At 43.7% G+C, this 24,979-nt stretch overlaps 1 protein-coding gene across 4 annotated transcripts in view; it reads left to right on the top strand.

Annotated features, from left to right (window-relative positions):
- Window positions 1-24,979, top strand: part of Trrap (transformation/transcription domain associated protein) — a 111,891-nt gene that overhangs the window by 56,686 nt on the left and 30,226 nt on the right. For all 4 annotated transcript variants that reach the window (XM_076840749.1, XM_076840750.1, XM_076840747.1 and 1 more), the window contains exons 35-57: window positions 53-234; window positions 478-676; window positions 1,118-1,246; window positions 2,505-2,771; window positions 5,096-5,302; window positions 6,081-6,239; window positions 6,340-6,474; window positions 7,257-7,367; window positions 8,286-8,432; window positions 9,972-10,185; window positions 10,851-10,976; window positions 12,702-12,848; window positions 13,500-13,699; window positions 14,014-14,135; window positions 14,429-14,642; window positions 17,017-17,196; window positions 19,053-19,199; window positions 20,326-20,445; window positions 20,645-20,932; window positions 21,085-21,222; window positions 21,992-22,104; window positions 22,500-22,635; window positions 23,453-23,644. In XM_076840749.1, coding sequence (XP_076696864.1) covers window positions 53-234; window positions 478-676; window positions 1,118-1,246; window positions 2,505-2,771; window positions 5,096-5,302; window positions 6,081-6,239; window positions 6,340-6,474; window positions 7,257-7,367; window positions 8,286-8,432; window positions 9,972-10,185; window positions 10,851-10,976; window positions 12,702-12,848; window positions 13,500-13,699; window positions 14,014-14,135; window positions 14,429-14,642; window positions 17,017-17,196; window positions 19,053-19,199; window positions 20,326-20,445; window positions 20,645-20,932; window positions 21,085-21,222; window positions 21,992-22,104; window positions 22,500-22,635; window positions 23,453-23,644 — 3,873 coding nt within the window. The remainder of the gene's footprint in view (window positions 1-52; window positions 235-477; window positions 677-1,117; window positions 1,247-2,504; window positions 2,772-5,095; window positions 5,303-6,080; window positions 6,240-6,339; window positions 6,475-7,256; window positions 7,368-8,285; window positions 8,433-9,971; window positions 10,186-10,850; window positions 10,977-12,701; window positions 12,849-13,499; window positions 13,700-14,013; window positions 14,136-14,428; window positions 14,643-17,016; window positions 17,197-19,052; window positions 19,200-20,325; window positions 20,446-20,644; window positions 20,933-21,084; window positions 21,223-21,991; window positions 22,105-22,499; window positions 22,636-23,452; window positions 23,645-24,979) is intronic.

Below are 24,979 nucleotides of genomic sequence, written 5' to 3'. Positions count from 1 at the left end.
CAGTCCCCAGTCTGGTCGAGCTGCACATCCCTGACTGTTTCTTCTCTGACAGATTATCAGCATCATAGTTAAAAATGACGACTCCTGGCTGGCCAGCCAGCACTCACTGGTAAGCCAGTTGAGACGCGTTTGGGTGAGCGAGACCTTTCAAGAAAGACACCGGAAGGAGAACATGGCTGCCACCAACTGGAAGGAGCCCAAGCTGCTGGCCTTCTGTCTGCTGAACTACTGCAAGTGGGTACATCCATCAAGCTTTGCCTGTGCCACAAGGCTGCTCTGTCGGATAAGCAAAGAAACTGGGGCCTCTTTTTTAATTTGCACAAGGATATGCAAATTAAACATAGGCTCATTGAACAACTGTAGTCAGATTTGTTGTAGGGGATGGGCTACAACTTGCTGCTTTAAAAGGCATGTCAGGTGATACAACCTGACAGAATTTGCCTGAAGTCAACATGTTTTCTCCTTCTGATTCTTTAGGAGGAATTATGGAGACATAGAATTGCTGTTCCAGCTGCTCCGAGCTTTCACTGGTCGTTTTCTCTGCAATATGACATTCTTAAAAGAGTATATGGAAGAAGAGATTCCCAAAAATTATAGCATTGCTCAAAAACGTGCCCTGTTTTTTCGCTTTGTAGACTTCAATGACCCCAACTTTGGAGATGAACTGAAAGCAAAGGTGAGCTGTACGATTATGCAGTAGAAGGCCACAGGTGCGATGGTTGGTGCCCTGGGAACCCTGCCCCACCCTTCAGCTGTGTCTCTATTGAGGCTCAGGTGGCAGGCTGGACTGCAGACATGAAATGCCATTGCTGAGAAGGCACACAGCAGATCTTGCCATGGACCAGTGTTAAAGTAGATCGCTAGATCCCTCGTTTTCAGAAACTGACTTGTTTTGAAGTGAGAAGAGTACACAGGCTGACACTGGGTTTCTTCCTCACATTTAAACCTAGCTGGGCAGTTGCTGTTGGGCTAGGAGTCTAGATGAGGGTCGCTCGCTGCCTTGGTTGAGTTCTGGCATGATGGTTTAGGGTGACCAAAAGTATTATCCTCCCCACCTTTTTAAACAAATAAGCAGCATGACTGTTTTCCTCCTCCTTCATTTTTAATCTTTTTGTAGGTTCTGCAGCATATCCTGAATCCTGCTTTCTTATACAGCTTTGAGAAGGGGGAAGGAGAGCAGCTCTTAGGACCTCCCAATCCAGAAGGAGACAACCCTGAGAGCATCACCAGCGTGTTTATAACCAAGGTATGTCCCCAGCAGTGCCTCAGCATGTTGGGAGCTTGCAGATGAGTGAACCTGTACAAGAGCATGCAGAGGGCTTGTTGGAATAAGTTTGTTGCAAAGCTTTTATTTTTCGTGATTGCATTAATTAATGGCACATCACAGCATCCCATTAAAATTCTTATTATTTAATTGTTGAAGGCACCACACTTGGGAATGAATTAATGTTTTTGCATTAATAGATTCCAATCAGAAACAAAATATTTTAAAATCCAGACCTGGGTTAGTTTGTAAAAGAGCCTATTATGGGGTTTGATGTTCTGTTTTTGTCCTTAGCTTTATAAAAGAGTCTAGTAAAAGGCAGGAGAACTGTTGGACTCGGTTGGTGTTGGGACCTGGACCTATCTTCACCAAGTGCTGTGTGGCAATAGTGATATCTGAAATTTGTATTGGGATGTCTGCACTGTGTTATTTGCTTAAGGCCCATTGTGTTGAACTTTAGGGTCAGATGTCTTCTGTATCCTGAGATTGTTGAACAGAGTTTTTAAATGCAGATTGTTTGCTGGAATGCTGGGTGCTCGTCATTCTCCATTTGCAGTGTTAATTCGTAGTCTCTAGAGGGGACCACCACATACATATTAATATTCTTTGGAAGAGACAGGGCTAGATTTCTTATCCATTCCATCCAGGGATAAAGGCAAAAGGGACTGTCATTGTTCCTGTTGGCAGGTTACTAGTCCTTATGTAGTCTTTGTCCTTTAGGACAGGCCTCCTTCCTCTTCTGAGCCCAGAAGTTATTCTTAGTCTACATACTGATACTTGTGTTATTCTGGGCAAATAGGAACCCTGACACAGTCCCTTCCCTGTGCCACCTTCTCTAGTGTATGCCTAGAGCATCGTCTTGGGACCAATGAAGAGTTGGGTTTTGAGTGTTGAAAAGGGGGAGAGGTATTGCTAAGAAGCAGGAGATCAGGAAAGAGGAGAACTGACCTTAGCCTGTCTGTACTCCAGCTTTAGGCAGAGCTAATGAACAGAAGGTGGTTAGCGTACTTAGTTGAATTGAGTGGACTCAGCATTATATTTCTCATTCTGGTTTTCTTTTTAAAAATGAAATAAGTTGAACATAAAAGGAAAATTATTGTGACATGAACGTATATACACAGAGCGTCTGTATGGGTGTGTGCACGTGTGCATTTTTAAGATTTAAGCTTGATGGGTGGCCCTTAGTCAATAAAACAGCTCAAAACCAGAAATGAGCTTTTCCTGCTTGTGTTCCTGGCAGGTCCTGGACCCAGAGAAACAGGCGGACATGCTGGACTCCCTGAGGATCTACCTTCTGCAGTACGCCACGCTGCTGGTGGAGCACGCCCCGCACCACATCCACGACAACAACAAGAACCGCAACAGCAAGCTGCGCCGGCTGATGACCTTCGCGTGGCCCTGCCTGCTCTCGAAGGCTTGTGTGGACCCAGCGTGCAAGTACAGCGGGCACTTGCTTCTGGCACACATCATTGCCAAATTTGCAATACATAAGAAGATTGTCCTCCAGGTACTTAGCAGGGCTCCCTGTGTGCCCCCGGTTCACTCCTGTCCCCACACCTATGCAGTCTTAGCCTCTCCTTTTCTGCTGTCTTTCTTCAATACAATTAAAAGAAAAAAAAAAAAGAACTCATTTATTTTATAAAAACTGCAAAAAACACCCACAAACAAACAAAAACCTATCTACTCATGAGGTGCTTAGAATAGCCACAGTCACAGAGACAGACAGAATAGAGGTTCCCAGGGGCTGGGGAGAAGAGGAATGCAAGGTCAGTGTTGGACGAGGACAGAGTTTTAGTTTGGGAAGATGAGAACGTTCTGGAGATGGAGGAGGTGATGACTGCACAGCAGACGAATGAGCTCGTTGCTCTTGGGCTGTGCACCTAACAAAGTTGGCCTTCCTTATGTGTCTTTTACCACGGAAAGAATGGGGAGCAGCAAGACCATCTTGTGAGCCCTCCATAGTAATGAATTCCAGCTCATTCCTCCCTGGTTACTCCTCTGCCCTCTGGTTCCTTTACAGCCTTATTTTTGAAACAGTGCCTCCTCCTCACACTTCAGGCTCCTCTACCCATTGCATTTGGCTTCCCAATACTGGTATTACGTTGAAAAAAAGTTTCCATTTTTAATTTTTTTTTTTTTAATTTTATTTTTTTATTGGTTATTCAAAACATTACAAAGATTGCAGAATCACATCGGTTACACATCCACATTTTTACATAATTCATTTTTAATTTTATCTGTAGATGGACACAATACCTTTATTTTATTTTATTTATTTTTTATGTGGTGCTGAGGATAGAACCCAGTGCCTCACATGTGCTAGGCAGGCGCTCTACTACTAAGCCACAACCCCAGCTCCTTAAAAAAAAAGTTTTTAAAATAGGGGTCTTGCCATTTTGCCCAGGCTGGACCTAAACGCTCGGGCTCAAGGGATCCTCCTGCCTCAGCCTCATGACTACTGGGATTATAGGTATACACCACTGTAATTATTTGAAAGTGCCTTTGTCAAGGGTCCCAGCTCTCCCTAGCCCAAAACATGTGGGCACTTCGAAATTGCATTTTATGACCTCTCTGTAGTTTTGATGGGTTTAGAACTTCATCCTGAGCTTCAGTGGTGTAGGCTCTGATGCCTGGCAGCCCTGTGTTGTGTTTCATGTTCTCCACTCCCATGTCCCGTGGGTGAATCAGTGTCTGTGCTTCAGAATCAAATGCATGGTCTGGGTTCTGGCTCATGGGTAGAGTGCTTGCCTACCATGTTCAAGGCCCTGGGTTCAATCCTCAGAACCACATAAAAATAAATAAATAAATAAAATAAAGGTATTATGTTCAACTACAACTAAAAAATAAATCTTAAAAAAAAAAAAAAAAGAATCAAATGCAATGATACATTTGCCTGTTCACCTTGATCAGTGGGAGCTCTTGCCCTGAGGCCGCATTGAGTAGTTTTCCCTAACTGTTCCCTCTCACTTTTGTGATGTTAAACTCCAGACCCAGAAAGCCAGTCACCACCTCCCTTAGGCAGTTGGGAGGAAATGTGACTTAAGGCTCTGTGGCAGGCAGTAGTTGCCCCCAGTTGTTCCAGCTAGGGCCGTTTCTGATACCCTCTAGTCCTCCCTAGGGCCCATGCATCTCTGCAAGTCCTGTTGATTCCAATGTCCTTCCTGCCTTCTCCACCCTCAGTACCAATGGGATTGTCTTCTTTGGGTTCCTGGCTTCACCTTTCATTTGAAGGATTGAAATTGCTGCTGTCATTGCCTCTGATATTGGTCCCTTCTGCTTCTTTTTTTCATGCTGTAGCCTTAGTGAAATGATCGGTTTGCCTCAACTAACTCCAGCCACTTTGGCTAGACAGAAGAGTTCTGCAAGGTGCTGGTCCTCACTCATTCTGACTGGCCTAGCCCAGTAAGGGCACACCATAGGAGCTCAGTAAATATTAGAATGGTTGTATTTGTTGATCAAAACTTAAAGCAAAGAAGTTGTTTTCAATAGCAGTCCTAAGAAATTTTTTTTTTTTTTTTTTAAGTGCCAAGGATTGAACCCATGGAAACTCAACACTGAGTCACATCCTCAGCTCTCTTTTTTATTTAGAGACAGGGTCTTGCTAAGCTGCTTAGAGCCTTGCTAAATTGATGAAGCTGGCTTTGAACTCGCGATCCTCCTGCCTGAGCCTCCTCAATCACTGGAATTCTAGACGTGTGCCACTATGCCTGGCCCTAAGGAATTTTTCAAAAACTGTTTTGTAAAAATATTAGACCTCAGTTCTGAGTATTAATAGACCATTCTTCAAAGCCTTCACTTTCATCTTACATTAGAGTTTCTTTCCTATTCTAGGTTTTCCACAGTCTTCTCAAGGCTCATGCAATGGAAGCCCGAGCGATTGTCAGACAGGCAATGGCCATCTTGACCCCAGCAGTGCCTGCCCGCATGGAGGATGGGCACCAGATGCTCACACACTGGACCAGGAAGATCATCGTGGAGGAGGGGCACACTGTCCCACAGCTGGTGCACATTTTGCATCTGATTGTACAGCATTTTAAGGTATGTAAGAACACCAGATTGGTGTGTAGTGCGTTTTCAGACATTGACTTTTGAACTTCTGGCTCTTTTTTTTCCTACAATAATAAGGTAGTCATTCATCTTTCAGGAAAGATGCTTCCAGGTCACTGATTGGGGTGTGTACAAGTGTCAGGCTTTGCAAACCTGGAAATTGCCATAGTGTAGAGAACGTCTCTTAGTGTTTGCCTCTGTTTGCTTGCTTGCCTTATTGTAAATCCTCCACTCTGAATACAGATAGATGACTTGTCACTTTAAGGTGAGAGGTAATTGTCCGTGATTCTGGAATTTGTTGACTTGGCTGGAAGAGTTACTTGTAGTGCTGCTCCTCCTTTTCTACAGCCATGTCAGTACTCCAGGATTTAGTTTTATCTGAATGTTTCTTATAGATTTTAGGTGTAAGAGAAAGATTTGAGATGAAACTCTTTTCTTTTACAGCCAGCTCTTTAGATGTGGAAACTTACTTCTTGATATGTCTTGAACTTTTATGATATCAAGTCTGAAGGTTGTTATACATGTGACTAAACTCACCTACTTGTCCAAGAATAATTCAGATTTTCAGCATATTTTAGAGATGTTATTAACAGGCTGAAATACGCTATTATGTGGGCAGAGGGATAATAAGCACATTCATGGGTAAATGAGAATTTACTTGATAAAGTTGGTGTTCAGAATCTTTGAGCGTGAATGTGCGAGTAGGTGTCTGCACATGTGCTGGAGCATGTCCATTATCCCTAACATGATGCTGGCCCTGCACCTACAGGTGTACTACCCCGTACGGCACCATTTGGTACAGCACATGGTCAGTGCCATGCAGAGGCTGGGCTTTACGCCCAGTGTCACCATTGAGCAGAGGAGGCTGGCCGTGGACCTGTCCGAGGTTGTCATCAAGTGGGAATTGCAGAGGATCAAGGACCAGCAGGTAGGAATGTCAATTCTTGGTGTCATCCCTGATTATATTCCTTGCATATCTCCCTGGAAACCAGTCAGTAAAGTCAGGTGTGTATGTGTGTGTTTTTAAGCCGGATTCAGATATGGACCCAAATTCCAGTGGAGAAGGAGTCAATTCTGTCTCATCCTCCATTAAGAGAGGCCTGTCCGTAGATTCTGCCCAGGAAGTGAAGCGCTTCAGGACGGCCACCGGAGCCATCAGTGCAGTAAGAGCTCACTCTTTCCTAATGTGTGCCATGTTTCCTCGTGGGACCTTGTGTATTTATTCAATTCATTTGAGTGTGGCCAAGTGCTAAGCTCGAGAGGCAGCTTAGCTCCAATAGGCTCCATGGCATGTCACCTACTAAGTATTTCCCAAGTTTCCAGACACATTTTTCTTAGAGTTTTGTGAACAATGGTTAATTGCTTACAGGAAGGCATCAGGAGAAACTGTTGAGGACTGGGGTTGTAGCGCAGTGGTAGAGCACTTGTCTACCTGCGTGAGGCATGGTTGCGTCCCCAGGACCACATAAACCAGGAGAGTGAGTGCTGGGCGCAGTGGTGCACCCCCGTAATCCCAGTGGCACAGGCGGCTGAGGCAGGAGCAGCACAGCTGTTCCTGTTTCACTATGCTTGGCCACCCAGGCCTTTCCTCCACTTTGCAAAGACTTCAGGTCCTTTCTCTCTTAGCGGGAGTCTGCTGGCTCTTTTTCTTCTGCCTGAAGCCGTTTCTTTTTCCCTGTTTCCTGTGTCAGGCTTCTTCTCAGTCACACTGTTTTCCACTTGCTGGGTCCTACTCCCTTTGGATCCCCATCACATGAGACATAGTCCTCTGCTCACCTGCTGGCTCTGTGGCCTTTAGAGGGGCAGAGGCCACATCTATTCCCCATGCCTAGAACATTGTCTGTCTCTGGGAAGTATCCTATAGCTGGCTGAACAAGTCAGCACCTTGTGTGGGCAGTTCTCATTGAGAATTCCCTTCCTGCCTTAAAGGACAACCCTTTCCTAGGTATTTGGGAGGAGCCAGTCACTGCCTGGAGCTGATTCTCTTCTCACCAAGCCCATCGACAAGCAGCACACAGACACCGTGGTGAACTTCCTCATTCGAGTGGCTTGTCAGGTATGGGTCTCTGAAGAACAGAAGTCATTTAGTGACACCATAGAATGTTTTCTGTGACAGTTTAGTCAGAAATAGACCAGACCTAAGGTTAATTGTGTTACTTTCCTGCCAAATTCTGCTGATTTCATGCCAGGTTAATATTTCTAAAATGTGCCTGTGTCTTAAATTGGAATAAATGGGTATGGGTCTTTTTTCCGTACTAATAAAATAATGGTGTGCCATAATTAACAGCATCTTGGCATTGGTGAGATATGGTAGCTCAGTGCTCTTGGGCTGGTTATTTAATTTTCAACTTTTTTTTTCCCCCCAAATAATTAAAATGGGAACAGAGTATAAACCATTATGTTGTTGATCAGTCTACTTAAAGTTTATTTAAGTACTTTATAGCTTAAGTTTATTTATCATTCATATCAATTTATAATATCATGGAGTTGTTTGGATTCCATTCCTGAAACTTCATTTTATATTTCAAAAAATAATTATAAATGAAATCTTTCTATTCTCTTTAACTTTTTTTTTTTTTTTTAATTTGGGGTCTTAAGTTCTTACAACTATTAAAATAGTGTATCTTGTAATACTGTTGAGAATTTCCAAGAATTAAAAAGAATCTTCTGAATTGTCCAACCAGTAAATACTTCCTGTAGCACTCCAGGCAGCATGCTGGAGGCCACCCAGGGAGGAGTGTGGGCCTGTCAGTCACACAGAGCCGCAGATCAGTCCCACTGACATGCTGCAAAGGAGAGGAGTTCTGGGGCAAGGGACCCAGTAGGGGAAGGTCCGAGTCAGAGAAGGTGGCCACGAGGCGGAGAGCTGGGTGCGAGGGTGCACGTGCAGTAGAGAAACTGTATCAGCGGTGCTGTTAGAGTGATGGAGACACACACGCTGAGACATGCCAGCTGAGTGTGGCTGCATTTTCAGGTTAATGACAACACCAACACAGCCGGGTCTCCTGGGGAGGTGCTCTCTCGGCGTTGTGTGAATCTTCTGAAGACCGCACTACGCCCGGATATGTGGTCCAAGTCGGAGCTCAAACTGCAGTGGTTTGACAAACTGCTGATGACTGTGGTAGGTGCACAGGTCTGTTAGGCCGCAGCCAGGCTGCCAAGCTGTTAATCAGATGCTGTTGCCTGGGCGCAGGGGTGGGCATTTGTGGATCCCTTCTGGACCTGACCCTGAAAACCCAAATCTTCCAGACCCCAGAGGCACTGCCTCTTCTACTTTTCTATTCTGGCTGCTGAGGAGAAGAAGCCAGTTTGACTCACTGAACATGATTTTACCACTTCAGCGCTCACTCCAGCCCCAAATATACTTAGGGGTGCTTTCTGAAACAAGACAGTTGCCTTGTATTTGCAGACATATTTCTTTAACTATCCTAAGTTGATTTGAGAAAAAATATTTTTTAAATAGGCATGAGTTTTTTGAACAGATTTTATTGATGGCTGAAGGCTTTAGGCAGTTTGGCATCATTTGGGCCAATCTCTTGGTTTGGTGTCTTAGTGTTGTTCTTTTGCCTTAGCCATTTCAGTGCCCTCACAGGTTCCATATTTTGATGAAGTTTGAAAGCTTCACAATCAGAATTATAAAACATATTGTAGGCATTTGTCATTTTGGATTGCAAACCTTGATGCTGTTGCCTAGGTTTTTGAAAAGTTACACAGTGCAGTCCTGTGCTGGGAAGCAGAACTGTAAAGAATCTTACAGACTGCAGCACATGTTTTGATTCTGCTCTGGTGCAGAGCTTCTGGACTGTCTGTAGATTTCTTTCTCTTTGTCTCTAAAGGATTCGATGACTTTCCCTTCAAATGCATTCATGGTTAAAAGCTCAGCCGTAGTGGGCAGTCTGTGCCACTTCATAGGCTAGTGTCTTCAAGAAGCAGTGTGTGGGCCCTGGTAACAGTGGCTTTCTGCCTTGATTTCTGTAACTCATAGTGAAAGACTTTACCTCACAAGCTAGTAAAATTTTACCCTACAGAATGCATACACAGGGCATGTATGTGTGTAAACTGCAGAAGTGAAAACTTCATGAAACATTACCTATCCTTCCTACAAACCAGGCCCTGTACTTTTTAGTTTATTCAGTTTTTATTTATTTTTACTGCTGCCATCATCTGTTGGGTTGAGTCAGTTTGAAATAGTCAGTTGGATAGACAGTTTGAAAGTTTCCTCTTTGGATGGATTTTTGTATTTTTAAGTAAAAATGTGGGAGGAGAAAAGCACAATTCATCATGTAACTTTTCAGTCCGGATTTTAATGACTTTTAAAATATTGATATTATTTAATATTAAATATTAATATAAGCTTTTTAAAAAATTTTTTGACTAAAGCAGATTTATAAAAGACACAGTCATGAAATTCTGCTCTATATGGTCATCCCATGACTTCGTTCTTTGTGTGTGTGGGTGGGGGGGGTTGAACCCAGGGCTTTGTGCATGCAAAGCAAGCACTTTATCAACTGAGCTATATTCCCAGCACCATGGGTAATAAGTGGCTTCTTATTAGCTTCTGAATCCTGGATGGCCTAGTTTTATATCTTGCTGGGTTTGTTTCTGAAATTCACTGGACCCCAGTACGTCATCTGAGAGTGATCTGTGTTCTGCACCCCAGGAGCAGCCGAATCAAGTGAACTATGGAAATATTTGCACGGGATTGGAAGTGCTGAGTTTCTTGCTGACCGTCCTTCAGTCCCCAGCCATCCTCAGTAGCTTCAAGCCCCTGCAGCGTGGCATCGCTGCCTGTATGACGTGTGGAAACACCAAAGTGCTGCGAGCTGTCCACAGCCTGCTCTCTCGCCTCATGAGTATTTTCCCAACAGAGCCAAGTAGGTGACCCTCCCATTTGTGCTGCTTTTCTTTTGGAGTTGACACATGGACATTCCACTTATTGATTGAGAGGGCTCATTCTCCAGTTGCTATGTTGGGCATTTTGTTACCCTCTTTAGTTTTTAATGTATTTTTTAGTTTAGGTGGACACAGTACCTTTGTTATTTTTATGTGCTGCTTCATGCATGCTAGGCAAGCACTCTACCACTGAGCCGCAACCCAGTCCTGTTACTCCATTTTTACTTTTGACCTTTCTTTGAAAAAAAAAAAAAGACATGAAAACTATTTGGAAGCATTGCGTTATTTTCTCTCTGCTTTGGAGATTAATTCACTTCTTTGTCTGCCAGATATTCGTATTTCCTTCAGGTATTAAAGGGAAGTTAGATTAAAGTATCATAGCAAATGTTGAGCAGCTGAAGAGATCAAAGTTTCGCATATTGTGAATAAGTGTTTAGAGCACATTGAGGTAAGGTATGGAGAGAGAACAGCTGTCCTTGCCTGTGTGAAATGGGACCACCCCAAAGATGAGACCCACATTGTCCTGCAGTGGTAGACAAGTGCCCACGCCAGTGCTGCATACATCAGAACTAGAGCTCGGTCCCGAGGTGAGGGTTCTGTGGCTCTGGGGCCAACTGCAGTGCCCAGTTCCTGACTTCTGCTTCAGGTACTTCCAGTGTGGCCTCTAAGTACGAAGAGCTGGAGTGCCTGTACGCGGCAGTTGGGAAGGTCATCTACGAAGGACTTACCAACTACGAGAAGGCCACTAACGCCAATCCTTCCCAGCTCTTTGGTGAGTGTGTGTCTGGTTTTCCTAGCAGTGGTTCAGTTGGGCATCAGCCCCGCTCACTACACATGCCCTCTGGGAATGCCTCAGGCTACCAGGAGCAGCTAATCCAGGTGTCATCCACTGCCCACGAGGCCACTGTCCTCTGACTCTAAGGTAAATGACCCCCAGCCACCTGAGTGTCTCCTTTTGTCCCAGCATCTGACACACTCTGTTTGAGAGGGGAGTTGCTCCGTGGCACACAGGTCCCACAGACCCAGTCAGTGTCACACCAAACACAGAGATGCTGCTCACACTGTGTCCTCATGTAGAATGACTTCTTCTACCATATCCACCTGCCAGTGACCCACTGCAGTAAACACTGTTCCTTTCTAATCAGCTAGGGTATCATCTGGCCCAGGTGAAGTAGAAGGTAATCGGGCAGCTGGGTACCCTTGGGCCCAGATCCCTAGGGGTCAGCTGTGTGGGTGCTCTGTACTTCTTGTCACACATCTTTTGATTAGGATTAGACTCAGGTTCTTTGAAAATCCAAACGAGGGAAAACTGTATCAGAATCATCTGGAAGCCGCTCTGGTGATCAGTTAACAGTTTGGCATGTGTCATTTTCCTGTACACACAGATAGCCCTTTTTGAGTAAATGCTTTTTTTTTGGTCTGAATTTTGCAATCTCAATTCACTGTTTTTGTATACATGTCTTGTTTCCTAAACTCTGGCTCTTTGCTCTCTGAAATTCAGGAGCCAGGTACATTTGGTTTAAATGATACACTTTGCTGTACACACTTTCTCTGTTTTGGAACCAGGCAGGTTTGTGACTTTAAGTGGGGTCAACCATTGATCCTGGCTCTTGTCACAGGAGAGATGAATGTCTCTTTGTTTCTTATTCTCCAAAGGACTAATAGAGACGAGTTGTTCTCCATCAGCCCTGTCTCCCTCCTGTGTGGGGGTGACAGCAGGCTGGATGTAGCACAGAGTGAGGTGGGCTACACTGTCCTCATTATGACAGATCCAGGTTTGTCACTGACATGTGCTCTGTGGGCGAGGGCAGAGTCTGAATTCATCATTGACATCACCAGTGTCTCAGGTTGTCATCTTAGAGTCAGGCTGGCATATGCTGACTGCTTTATTGAGAATTGGCCTTTTAATAAGACAACCCTGAAATTGTCCAAACCTAGGAGACTCCCACCTGTAGATGGCAAATATTCTTTGATTGTTCAGTGATGTGATCAATTTATAATTATAAATTTAATATTTAAGTTAGAGTCATGATTATAAAAATATCAATTATGAAAGAAATTTTTTCATAATACTCAGTGTGCATGTTCTGTGTTGGTTTGGCTGATTTTAACTGAACTTGTGCAGTTTTCCAGAATGAAATACAAAATCAAATTCTAAACTGTCATGTTGAGACAGGCTGGATGAAAAAGAAAGGATTTTTTTCCTTTTTTACTTCTCCCCCAAACTATCTTCAAAGCTTTACCATGGGCGGTTTGCCAATATGTAAAATTCCAGAACTGGAGGGAAGGGTGATGTTTGTCCCAAAGCACAGATGTCAGTGCCACTCAGTGGGAATGACCATTGTCAAGAGCTCAGAATACACGGAGCTCCAAATGTAGCTCCCTCTTGGAATTTGGTACCAGCCTATACCCTGTCAGAACAGAATGCTTTAAAAGCACATTGTTGTTACTCAGTTATGGAACTTTTCTGTGAAACAACCATAATTCCTCCCTGCAGGGACTCTCATGATCCTTAAGTCAGCCTGCAGCAACAACCCAAGCTACATCGATAGGCTGATCTCCGTCTTCATGCGCTCCCTACAGAAGATGGTCCGAGAGCATTTAAATCCACAGGCAGCCTCGGGGAGCACTGAGGCAACTGCAGGTGACAACCTTAGGCCCGGGTTTTCTTCAGTCATTGAGTACCTGAATGCTTCAGTCTGTGTGGTTAAATTCTAGTATAAATGGGTTAAGGTGAAGTCCTTCTGTTTACTTGAAACTTGTTATATCCACTCCATAATGAAGAAATAAAAAATCAAAACTAGCTCATTATAAAATCTGTTTTTAAAATTTGTGGATGTCATAATGGAAAATTTTAAAGTGATAGGCATTAGATTGCTGTTGGAGAATGCTTGAGTATCATTTCTGAAGAATTAAGTCACGGGTTCCAGACATGAACCGTGGGCTCCAGGAATCTAGGTGATAGGGGCAGCTGGCAGGGGACTGTGGTTGGCATGGCTGCTGGATGCTCCTCAGGACTGTGGCTGTGCTTTCGGCATAGTGTGGAGAGCCTGGGGTGTCCTTACACAGATCCCATCAGCTCCCTCATCTCTCTCTTGGACAGGGCTCCTAGAGAGCCACTCTCACAAGGTATAGCAGTAAGAAATTGATAGTTTCCTGAGCTCTGGTTGGTAAAGACGTGGTGGTGGTGGTTGGGGGAACGTGTGGAACCCAACACGCCAAGTCATGCAGGTCAGAGACCCTTTTAACTATGTCTAGAAATTGGTTGGGGTGTGTTCTGTCTGTGCATGAGCAGGAACTAGCGAGCTGGTGATGCTGAGTCTGGAGCTGGTGAAGACGCGGCTGGCCGTGATGAGCATGGAGATGCGCAAGAACTTCATTCAGGCCATTCTGACGTCCCTCATTGAAAAATCCCCAGATGCCAAGATCCTCCGGGCTGTGGTAAAAATTGTGGAAGAATGGGTGAAGAATAATTCCCCAATGGCAGCCAATCAGGTGAGCTGGGAGGAGGGCACTATGCAGTGAGGGTTTGCTAACTTTTTGATTATTGTCTAATTTAGTTGCTTTCTCTTCAAAGTGAGTTGTAGCCCCCATGGAAATCATATTGGCATTTCTTTTTTAAGCACCCAGAGATAACTGAAGTCATGTTTGATTTTTCTGTTTTTTTTTTTTTTTCCTTATCTTTTAATACGTGGTAAAATTGTAGGAACTTAAAAAGCAGTGAAACAGGTGGCAGAAGTACTCTTAAAATATGTGTTTTCTCAAATAGAATTAATTGACCTTTTCTTTTAAAAAATAATTTTGTACAGACACCCACACTCCGGGAGAAGTCCATTTTGCTTGTGAAAATGATGACCTATGTGGAAAAGCGTTTCCCAGAAGACCTTGAGTTAAATGCACAGTTTCTAGACCTTGTTAACTATGTCTACAGGTAATTATAGCAACTAATCAAATATTGCATATATTGGTCTGTAATGTGTTCTCCGACCAAACAGTGTAATTTAAGATACTCATTTAAATACTAAATCACGCAACATATTTTGGCTTCACTAACAAGCCTTTTGCAGAATGCTGCTTAAGCATGTCACAATTGGTGGCACCCCCTTAGCTGTCATAGTGGCATTTCAGAAAGCTGGTGTCCACTGTTCTCTGTGCACTTGCTCGTGGTTTGCGCCATCCCCGTCTGCCTGCTCTTCCATCTTGATGTGACCTCTTTGGTTGCAGGGACGAGGCCCTGTCCGGCAGTGAGCTGACTGCGAAGCTAGAGCCTGCCTTTCTCTCGGGGTTGCGCTGTGCCCAGCCACTCATCAGAGCAAAGTTTTTTGAGGTTTTTGATAACTCCATGAAACGCCGGGTCTATGAGCGTCTTCTGTACGTGACCTGTTCCCAGAATTGGGAAGCCATGGGGAACCACTTTTGGATCAAGCAGTGCATTGAGGTAGGTTGGACTGGACTCAGCATCTGTAAATGGGAGGTGGCTATGGGTTTTCTGGTAGGGTACGGAAGCCAATGGTCACGTATGCCTAGGTGAACTGAACAGCTCCAACCTGAACCTGCTGTTAATTTCTAGGAAGAAACAAGGATTGAAGGTTGAGTGTTCATCTAAAACTTTTTTGGTAGATTTAAACCCTTTATCAAAAAGTTGAATTACTGGGCACATTGGCACACATCTGTAATCCCAGCAGCTCAGGAAGCTGATGCAGGAGGATTGCAAGTTTGGGGTCAACCTGGGCGACTTAGGTAGGTCCTGTCTCAAACAATTTTAACAAGTGGAGATAGCACTAGGGATATAGGTCAGTGGTATGGTGCCCATGGATTCCACCACACACAAACACACACAAAGTGAATAATAGTTCTTAATTTGTAGACAAAGATTTCTTTTTCTTCAAATATAAACATTTTATACATTTGTAAATATAAATGTTTCTCTGTGCCTTGAGAATTTAGCCATGTGTTGTGATTGTCAGCCCTCCTCATTCTGCAGTTAGGAAGGAAAGAGCAGCCTGATAGCCCCTTTGGTTCTGAGTCTTTAGCACAAGGAGTTGGGTAGTAGGAGCAGTCGGGTGTCGAATGGTCAGTGTATGGAGTCCAGACCTAGAGCAGGATTGGCATTGATTGCAGTGGCAGGCAAGTCGAGACGTTCATGGTGCTTTAGCAGGATCACAGCGAGACTTCCTGTTTGTTGGTCATGGGAGTCAGCTGTCCTCCTCTCTTGGGCTTATTCATCAACTTAAGGCACCAGCAACTTGGATCTCCTATAGCAGGTAACCAGTCCTTGTCTGCATACCTAGAATGAATGAAACCATTTTAATACAACTGAGACAGAGGTCATTAGGTTCTGTCTAATGCAAAGGAAAGGAATTATGGCATTGGGTTCTCTTTGGTTGAAAGGAAGTTTTATCACTGCCAAATGCAGCATGGATTTGGAATTTTGCTAATGGCAACACAGTGAGCAAAGTTTCTTGCTTTGCCCCTCCTTCATTCTGGAGGTCTGTCAACTGCTGAGTAGGCACCAGGCACTGGGCATGGTAATAAAAATGTAAAGATGAATAAGACGTTGTGGACAGGTACACAAGAATTGATTAGAGGAAGGACTCAGCCAGGATCCCTGAGCCTTCCCCATGTCTGGTCTGTCCCTGGAGGAACCAGTTCAAGGCCATGCTGCAGTCAGTTTCCTCACCCCCTACCCCTCCTCTGTTTCCTCTGTTGCTGTAAAATTGTTCTTAACAATTTTGTACTTGACATAAAACCCAGCCTCCAGGTTAGTTCTCATGTGCCCCAAGTGACTGTGCTGTTGCCTCCCTTTCCAGCCCCATCCTGCCCCTCGCTCCCTCCCCATTAGTCTCTAGTCAACTTGACCTTTCATAGTCTTTCCACTTTTATTGGTCCTTTTAATAAAAATTGTAAATTGATAAATTTATAATTGTACATGTGGAGGACAGGATGATGTCATAATTTCTGCATACAATGCAAAGTAAAATCCATCACGTCTAAGGAGCAACATTTTCTGTGGTGAGAAAATTTGAAATTTGCACACTCAACAACTTTGAAATATACAATACTCTATTCTTAGCTGCATTCACCATGTGATGCAGATCTCAAGAAAACTCCCTGCCACTCTGGCACCCTCTGCTCTCTGTCAGTCTGCCTGTTCTTTGGCTGCATTATCCAGTGGGCATTTGGCCAGGCTTCTCTTTGCCTTTGACCTTCAGCTTCATGAGGATTTTGCTGTTATCTCTGAAGTAGATGAATGTCCAGGGCCTCTGTAGTACCCAGTAGGTGCTCAGTTAATTTGCAGATTGCAAGAGTGGTTTGGTCCTGTGCAGCTTAAGCAGACATCCTATGGTGAAGAGTGTGAGGTGGTGCTGTGTGGAGAACAGTCTTGGAAGTGCTAAGAGCAGGTGGGACATGGTCTGAGTACAGAAGCAAGTAAGGAGTCCCATCACAGAGGTCTTGCGCGTGGCCGTGGTGGGATTACAGTGATCCCAGGGGAGTGGAAGGAGATGGGCTTGAGAGGGTGGGTCTAGAGATGAGTTAGGAGATTCTATCCTGTAGTAGGTGACATTGGCAGGGCTTGTGGATGGGATATGGGCAGTAAGAGAGAACAAAAAGCAGACAGTGAAGCACAGGGCTTCTGGTTTCTATGTCTGGAAGAAGATGGAATCCATCTATTGTGAAAAAGGGGGAAGGGTGCTGAGCTGCCCTGGACCTGCTGAGTTAGACCCCCACTAACCACATGCACCTGTTGAGATGACCAGGTATTAACCATGTGTCTACTTTTGGCTGATCTTCTTTTTCACAAACCCCTCCAGCTCCTCCTGGCGGTGTGTGAGAAGAGCACTCCCATTGGGACTAGCTGCCAGGGAGCTATGCTTCCATCCATAACCAACGTCATCAACCTGGCTGACAGCCATGACCGCGCCGCCTTCGCCATGGTCACACATGTCAAGCAGGAGCCTCGGGAGCGAGAGAACAGCGAGTCCAAAGAGGAGGTGAGGCTCTGGATTCCACAGGCAGAATTCCTAATCCTGCTGGGGAATTTGATAATGGAGAGAGCAGTATATTAAAAGTTTTCCACCCCAAAGCTCCAAATACGGTGCCTGACTGCATTCAGTTAGATTAAAATTGAGAAGCATCTTGTATTGCCATTCATTTTGGGATAGATCACTTTTTCATTAGCTATTATACTGCTTAGGACAGAATGTTTCACCGTTGTGACTTCTTTCCCTATGTCAGCAGTGTGTTGCACTATAAAGCTGTGCTTGGGGGAGTGGTACCTGCCATAAAGGAACCCTCCTCTAACTGGTCTCACCAGACGCCTGCTAAGAACCTTCTGTGTCTCTGCTTAACTTAGTCTTAGGATGGGCAGTGTGGAGCCTTTGGCTCCCCAGGAATCTCTCCACCAAGGTGGATGCTTTAGTCTTGATGGCTTTTGATCCTCCCTGGGGGGGAGGATGTCATGACATCAGACTTTTTTTTTGTACCAGGGGTTGAACCCAGGAGCATTTTATCACTGAACTACACCCTCAGCTCTTTTTATTTTTTATTTTCAAGTCAGGGTCTTGCTAAGTTACTGAGGCCACCCTCAAACTTGGCCATCTTCCTGCCTCTGCTTCTGAAATTGCTGGGCTTGCAGGTGTGTGCCACCATGCCTGGCTGCAGGCAGGAGTTTTAGATGCTGCTTCCTTCAGGTTGTTGGCTTTGGGAAGCTCAGTATGTGTGAAGTCTTAGAAGATAGTCACTCAGCAGTGAAGGGTTTAGCAGTGACTTTCCGTGCTCTAAAAGGAGGAGTTTCTTCCCCCTCCCCCAATGAAAGGAGGAGATCTCCTACATTAACAAAGAAGAATTTAAAATTTTCTGCACTGCTACTAAACACGAAATCTTGGTGGTTTTCTCTTTCTTTACTACAATCTTCTGTGTGAAATAAATTGTCATGGATTCTGTGTTCTCAAGGGCATATATCAAATTGTTGATCTATTGATTTGTAGGAATAGTTTGATTATTGAGTGTTTCCAGAAGCTTCCCACAGAAATAAGATCCATTCCTGTTTGGAACCGAGTTCAATAGAAAACATTGCACCAGGGGACGGATGTAGCTCGGTTGGTAGAGGGCTTGCCTCGCATGCACAAGGCCCTGGGTTCAATCACCAGTACCACCACCATCACCAAAAAAAGAAAGAAAGAAAACATTGTACCAACCACATCCTACATGGTGACCCTAACAGTATTAATCTGAATGAATTAGGCAGCTATAGTGCATTTTGAGAAATGATGGGCCATGACTCTTAATATTGTCTTTATTGTTTTTACTTTTTAAAGTTTGTAGTATTTTATTTTGCTTTCTGTAACCTAAATATGAAAGCAAAATGGTGATATTTTCATAGTTATTTTATATTTTAGTAAATGAGGAAATTGCTAGCTGTTTTATTCCTAGATGCCTTGAGAGAAAGAAAAGGACTTGTTAATCTGGGTTTTGTTTATTTCAAAATTTAAGATTATTTAAGTGTAAATCTAGTATTCCTTATCTGAAGAGCTTGGGACAGAAGTGTTTCAGATTTTGGAGATTTGGGGATGTTGAAATAGTTAAATAAACTTCACCATGGTTGTGCATCCTTAAATCCAAAATTCTAAAATCTTACATGCTTCAAAATCCCAAACTTTGTGCTAGAAAATTTTTTTAATTTTGGAGCACTTCAGATTTTAGAATTTCTGATTAGGGATTCTTAGCCTGTACTTGCAAATTTCTAGGAAACTAGTACAAATTTTACTTGCCAAAAGTGTGGCTAGGCATTGTGTTTGTTGCTTTTTAATTCTTTGGCTTTTTGGCTTTGCTTGTTTTTGTTTTTTAGGATGTAGAAATAGATATTGAGCTAGCTCCTGGGGATCAGACCAGCACACCCAAAACCAAAGAACTTTCTGAAAAGGACATTGGAAACCAGCTGCACATGTTAACCAACAGACATGACAAATTTCTTGATACACTTCGTGAAGTGAAGGTCTGTATGTGAGTTTAGGAGGGAAGTTATTTTTTCCTCCTAAATCAGGGTTATCTCATTGCAGTATAAATTTTAATTTTCTTCCCTATCTCAGCTGAAACTTTTATAGTGCAGTGAGACTCCAAAACAGATATCTAATATAAATATTTGAGAAAGGAGTTACAGTATCTTATGGGGGACAAAAAAAGAGGTAATTTCTCCAGTACTCTTCCTTGGAAGAAATGGTAAAAATAATTACTAAGAGTATGCGATGGCATAGTGTTGAATTATTTCCATGTGCTATGGAAGAATAGCCAGGCATGGTGGTGCATGTCTGTAATCCCAGCAACTTGAGTTGTTGAGGCAGGAGGATCATAAGTTTAAAGCCAGCCTCAGCAACTTTGAAGTTCTAAGAAACTTAGCAAGACCCTGTCTCAAAATAAAATTAAAACAAAAAATGTGGTTCCGTGGTTAAATGCCCCTGGGTTCAATCCCTGGTACCAAAAAAAAAAAAAAAAAAAAAAAGAAAGAAAGAAAGAAGAACTAGTTAATATGGTAAATCAAGTTTCCTCTATGGGGTCAGGGACCCCAAATGCATCTTCATTTTGAGATTTACCCAAATAAAAAAGTCTGGCTTCCATACACTTTGCAGTCAGCCATGGGCATGATCGTTTTCATGTAATAAAGGAAGCTGTCAAGACCCCCTACCCCACATCACATTCATTTCAGGACCTATGTGAAGAAAAACCACAAATTATGTACCATAAATAATTTTTATGTAAAAATTTTTTTTTACTGATCCTGAATTTCTGCATTTAATCAATCCTCAAACTTGTGTCTGACACCATGGTTGTCTAAGATAAGCATAAAATGCTTGGTCTTGTGTTGGATAGAGCAGGGAGCAGAGCATCCTTACATATGTAAATGACACTCTCATCATAGGTTAGTCACCTTTTTAGTCCCCTGTTCTGATACCACTGCCAGAAAGGACTGTCTGTTCGTGTCCCCAAACCCAGAGGCCTTCTGTGGTGATAGGTACCACATGGAAACTGAAATACTAGTTGCTTTGGCATGACTGGTGTCTTCTGAGCACAGATGCAGGAATCCTGGACCACAGCCATCTAAGCTTGTTCTTTTCTCTCACCAGACCGGAGCACTGCTCAGTGCCTTTGTACAATTATGCCACATTTCTACAACACTGGCAGAGAAGACCTGGGTCCAACTTTTTCCCAGATTGTGGAAAATCCTATCTGATAGACAGCAGCATGTGAGTATATTTTTTAAAATCCTGTTTTGGAAAAGTATAGTTTTAGTTCTTGATAAGCATTCATGAAAGAATACAGTCTTTTAAATTTTAGAGAATGAGGATATTGCTAGCTGTTTAATTCCTAGATGCCTTGAGAGAAAGAAAAGGACTTGCCAGTTTTTTAAACAAAGACCTAAAATAGCATGTGCTTGGGTTCCAGGCCCTTGCAGGTGAGATAAGCCCATTCCTGTGCAGTGGCAGTCACCAGGTACAGCGGGACTGTCAGCCCAGCGCGTTGAACTGCTTTGTGGAAGCCATGTCCCAGTGCGTCCCCCCGATCCCCATCAGACCCTGTGTTCTGAAGTACCTGGGGAAGACCCACAACCTCTGGTTCCGCTCCACACTGATGCTGGAGCACCAGGCCTTTGAAAAGGGTCTGAGCCTGCAGATTAAGCCAAAGCAGACTACGGAGTTCTATGAGCAAGAGAGCATAACGCCGCCTCAGCAGGTGAGGACCTGCCTTGCTTTGTTAATTCTTGTCAGTGATATCAGGCTTTCAGTAAGTACATCTCCCAAGAGACTTTAAATTAGAGTACCATGAAGTCCCTTTATTGGAAAAAAGTTTGTCACGAGCACTTAGAAACTGTGATCTGCTTTCAGGAGATATTGGACTCTCTTGCCGAACTTTATTCTCTGCTACAAGAGGAAGACATGTGGGCTGGTTTATGGCAGAAGCGTTGCAAATATTCAGAGACAGCAACTGCCATTGCTTATGAGCAGCATGGATTCTTTGAACAGGTAGTTACTGTTGGATGAAATGCCTGGATACGTGATTGCAAAGAGGTCATTTTTAGGGGTTGTCAAGTTAGAATTCATATTGGAACAAGAAGTTTACTGTTTTATTTGAAGTATTCAAATCCTGTACATAGAAGTCCTTCAACTGAAGTCTTGAGAGGAACCTACATATATGACACACATTTTGTTTTTGTTTTATCTTACTGCTTTGGTATTGGGGATTGCACCCAGAGTTGCTCTACCACTGAGCTACATCCCTAGACCTTTTTATTTTATTTTATTTTGAGACAAGTATCACTAAGTTGTTGAGGCTGGCCTCAAGCTTCGATCCTCCTGCCTCATCCTCTCGAGTAGCTGGGATGATGAGACATGGCCCCTGTGCCCAGGTGACATAACCATAAAGCACAGTCCTGATCACAGTCCTGATGCTGATATGAGTGCTTTTTATCTGCTAGAAGGTGGATTGCTTTTAGTGCTAAAATTTCGGTCCTGAGGTTTGTCCTGTGGTAAGGGGCATGATACAATCTGAGTGCTGTATAGGACACCAAGGCACAGAAACTCAAAAGTGCAGGCACTGCCTTGTGGCTGCAGTTACTAAAGGTCAGAGACTTAGTTCCAGGGGTGGATGGCCTCCCCTCCCTTCTGTGCAGGGGCCACCCTACCTCCTTCCTCTCCTGCTGACTCCTGTTCTATCTGAATAGTGAGTTGGGGGCATGGCATCACGTGATCTTGGTCTTAAACACTGGTAAAAAAGCATTTATTGGCCTTTTAGGCACAAGAATCCTATGAAAAGGCAATGGATAAGGCCAAAAAAGAACATGAGAGGAGTAATGCATCCCCTGCCATTTTCCCAGAGTACCAGCTCTGGGAAGACCACTGGATTCGGTAAGCTGAACACAGGATTTGGTATAGTCAAGGGCTGGTTAAACAAAAAAAGGGAAAAAATCTGAGAGTTCCTTATAATGAGTGTTTTTTATAAAACCAAAATCCAAAAACAGTGTATAAAATCTTGAGTAATTAAATGGGCTAATGGAAAAACAATGGATTACACCTGCCTCCTGTGTCCCTGCTCTGGGCTCTTGGCTGCATGGTGGTCGCTCTTGGTGACCGTGGATAGGGAGTTCACCCTGTAGAGCTGCCGGGCATCCTGCAGCAGTCTGTCCCACATGGTACTGCATTTCGTTTGTAGTAAAAATATGCTACTGAAAATCCTGTCCTGTCTTTGCAACGCACCAGTGCTCTGGTGACTGAGCTCTGGCTTTCACACCCCTATCCTTTAGGTGTTCCAAGGAACTGAACCAGTGGGAGGCCTTGACCGAGTACGGCCAGTCCAAAGGCCACATAAACCCCTACCTCGTCTTGGAGTGTGCATGGCGGGTGTCCAACTGGACCGCCATGAAGGAGGCGCTGGTGCAGGTGAGCTGTCCTCCCATCCCCCTGGCTGTGATGTCAGTGAGGACTAGGCCACTGGGCTTCCTTCACTGGACATGCTTATGAACCGCCTGGAGGTTTCTCTTCAAGTAGTCTGAGCTGGGTGATTTGGCAATTGAAAGATAGCTCTTGGGAAAGAAATATTCCTCTTGGTTTTTTTCCCCTAAATTTGAATGAAATTATAAACTAAGTATTAGTTCATTATTCTGTTATGAGTGTCAGATGTGGAGTCCTCGATCTCCACAGAGACTGAAAAAACAGATTGGATGGTGTTGGCAGAAACACTAGAACTGACTGACAGAGATGAGAGGGTGAGCTGGGCCAGCCCAGGATGGGGTGTGTTTGCTGTTGTCCATCAGGCAATTGAGTGAAATGGTCTCCTATTCAAAATCTGTTGTGTGTGATGGAATTTATAAATGTGTAGTGTTATCTGAGGTTGAATCATGAACTTGGTTGGGTTGCACATTTTTTTTAAAAAAACTAAATTAACTTCATTCTGAAGAATTTAGTGGACAATGGGAGAAGCTATACAGAGTATAGCTCCTTTTTTCCTACTAGGAAGCTTCTGTGGTATACTTTTATAGCTAGAGAGATTGGCCACTCATTGGAATTCAGGAAAGGAGAGTATCCAGAAAGGTAGTTTAAATGAGTGACTTCTGTAAAGAAATTATAGTTTTCCTTATAGGCAAATTTCTGTTTATTACTTTGCATAATTGGCTACAAGAAAGTGAGCTTTTTTCCTGTTTCTTTATATTTAGGAGAAGACTACCCATCACTGTTTCTGTAATTTCTTTAACTATAGGTAGAAGTAAGTTGCCCAAAAGAGATGGCTTGGAAAGTCAACATGTATCGAGGGTACCTGGCCATCTGCCACCCCGAGGAGCAGCAGCTCAGCTTCATTGAGCGCCTGGTGGAAATGGCCAGCAGCTTAGCCATTCGTGAGTGGCGGCGGCTGCCCCACGTGGTATCCCACGTGCACACGCCCCTTCTGCAGGTGAGTGCAATGAGTGTTGCCCTCTGTGCACGGCTTCAGGGCCACCACAGCAGGGCAGCTGGGCCCAAGCTGAAGCCTGAGCCGATGGCAGAGGAAGCACCTTCTCTTCTTCTTGTTTTCCACTTACACTCATCCTTAGGTTCAAAAACTCGAGGAGGGTGGGAAATACTGCTTCTCATTGGGAATTGCTGGAGGATCTAAGGTCCTAATAACTGAAGATGTTCTCACAAATGAGTGTGATGATTTTTGATTTTTTTGCTTTAGAAATTTTCTTTGGTGCCCCCATGTACCATCATGGGTGTGATACGACTGTTAGGCCCCCAAAGATCCCAACTTGAGACTCATAACTGCTGTTCAGTGGCCACGCCTGACTCTCTTCCTGACACTCTGTGTGTCATCTGCTCTTTTCCTAACAATTTGTTTAGCCACACCAGTGATCGTTCAGCTTCTCAGCATAACACACACACACACACACACACACACACACACACACACACACACACACACACACAGAGCGTGTGCATCCCCGGGCCTTTGCCATCCTTTGTCCCCTGGTGCCTGGCACAGAGCAGCTACTGGTGTTACTGTATTACTACCCAAGTGAAATGAGGCTGATGTTACAGCAATAATTCCACAGTGTCTCGCTTTTATTTCTCTTAAAAGAGGAGTTTTGAAACTTATATGATACATTGGTTTTTATCATAGTGTATAGATTGGTCTGCTTTCTGTTACACCACCCTGGGAGGTAATAAAGAAATGAGGTTTATTTTGATTCATATTTCTGGATGTCCAATATTGAGGGGACCACATATTTTGATGGGGTTCTTGCTGGCAGAGTCCTGATGTGGTGTGGGTCATCAGATGATTATAGTGTGCAAGTGTGCACCTGTATTCACTTATGGGGTTCCACCTGATGACCCTTTCTAATCCCAGTCTCCTCCCAAACACCCTACCCCACAGTGCTGTAGTAGTTTGAATTTTCGCCCTCTTGATACCTCACATTGGGGATTAAATTTCCAACATGAGTTTTGCAGGGGAACAAACCATATTCATACCATAGTAGTGTAGTTGCTTATAAAAGCAACTTATAGCTATAAAAGCCATAGTAGATTTTCCTGTCTTCGTCACAGTGGGCTAGAAAGTTAGTGAAATAATTGTTTATTTTGATGTTTTTGCTTTTTGAAACTGTACCCTAAAGTAATATTGATTTCACAAATATATAATACTTTTAATCTAGATCATTAAAATATCTTAAAGCTTCTTATTAAGAGTAGACTTTCCTATAAAAGTGCAAAAGGGTGTTGCCTGTTTATATAGCTGTTAGGAAAAAGTTAT

This window comes from Callospermophilus lateralis, chromosome 19 (assembly GCF_048772815.1).
Source record: "Callospermophilus lateralis isolate mCalLat2 chromosome 19, mCalLat2.hap1, whole genome shotgun sequence".
NCBI classification, from domain to species: Eukaryota; Metazoa; Chordata; class Mammalia; order Rodentia; family Sciuridae; genus Callospermophilus; species Callospermophilus lateralis.
This window is presented reverse-complemented; position numbering and strand designations above follow the sequence as displayed.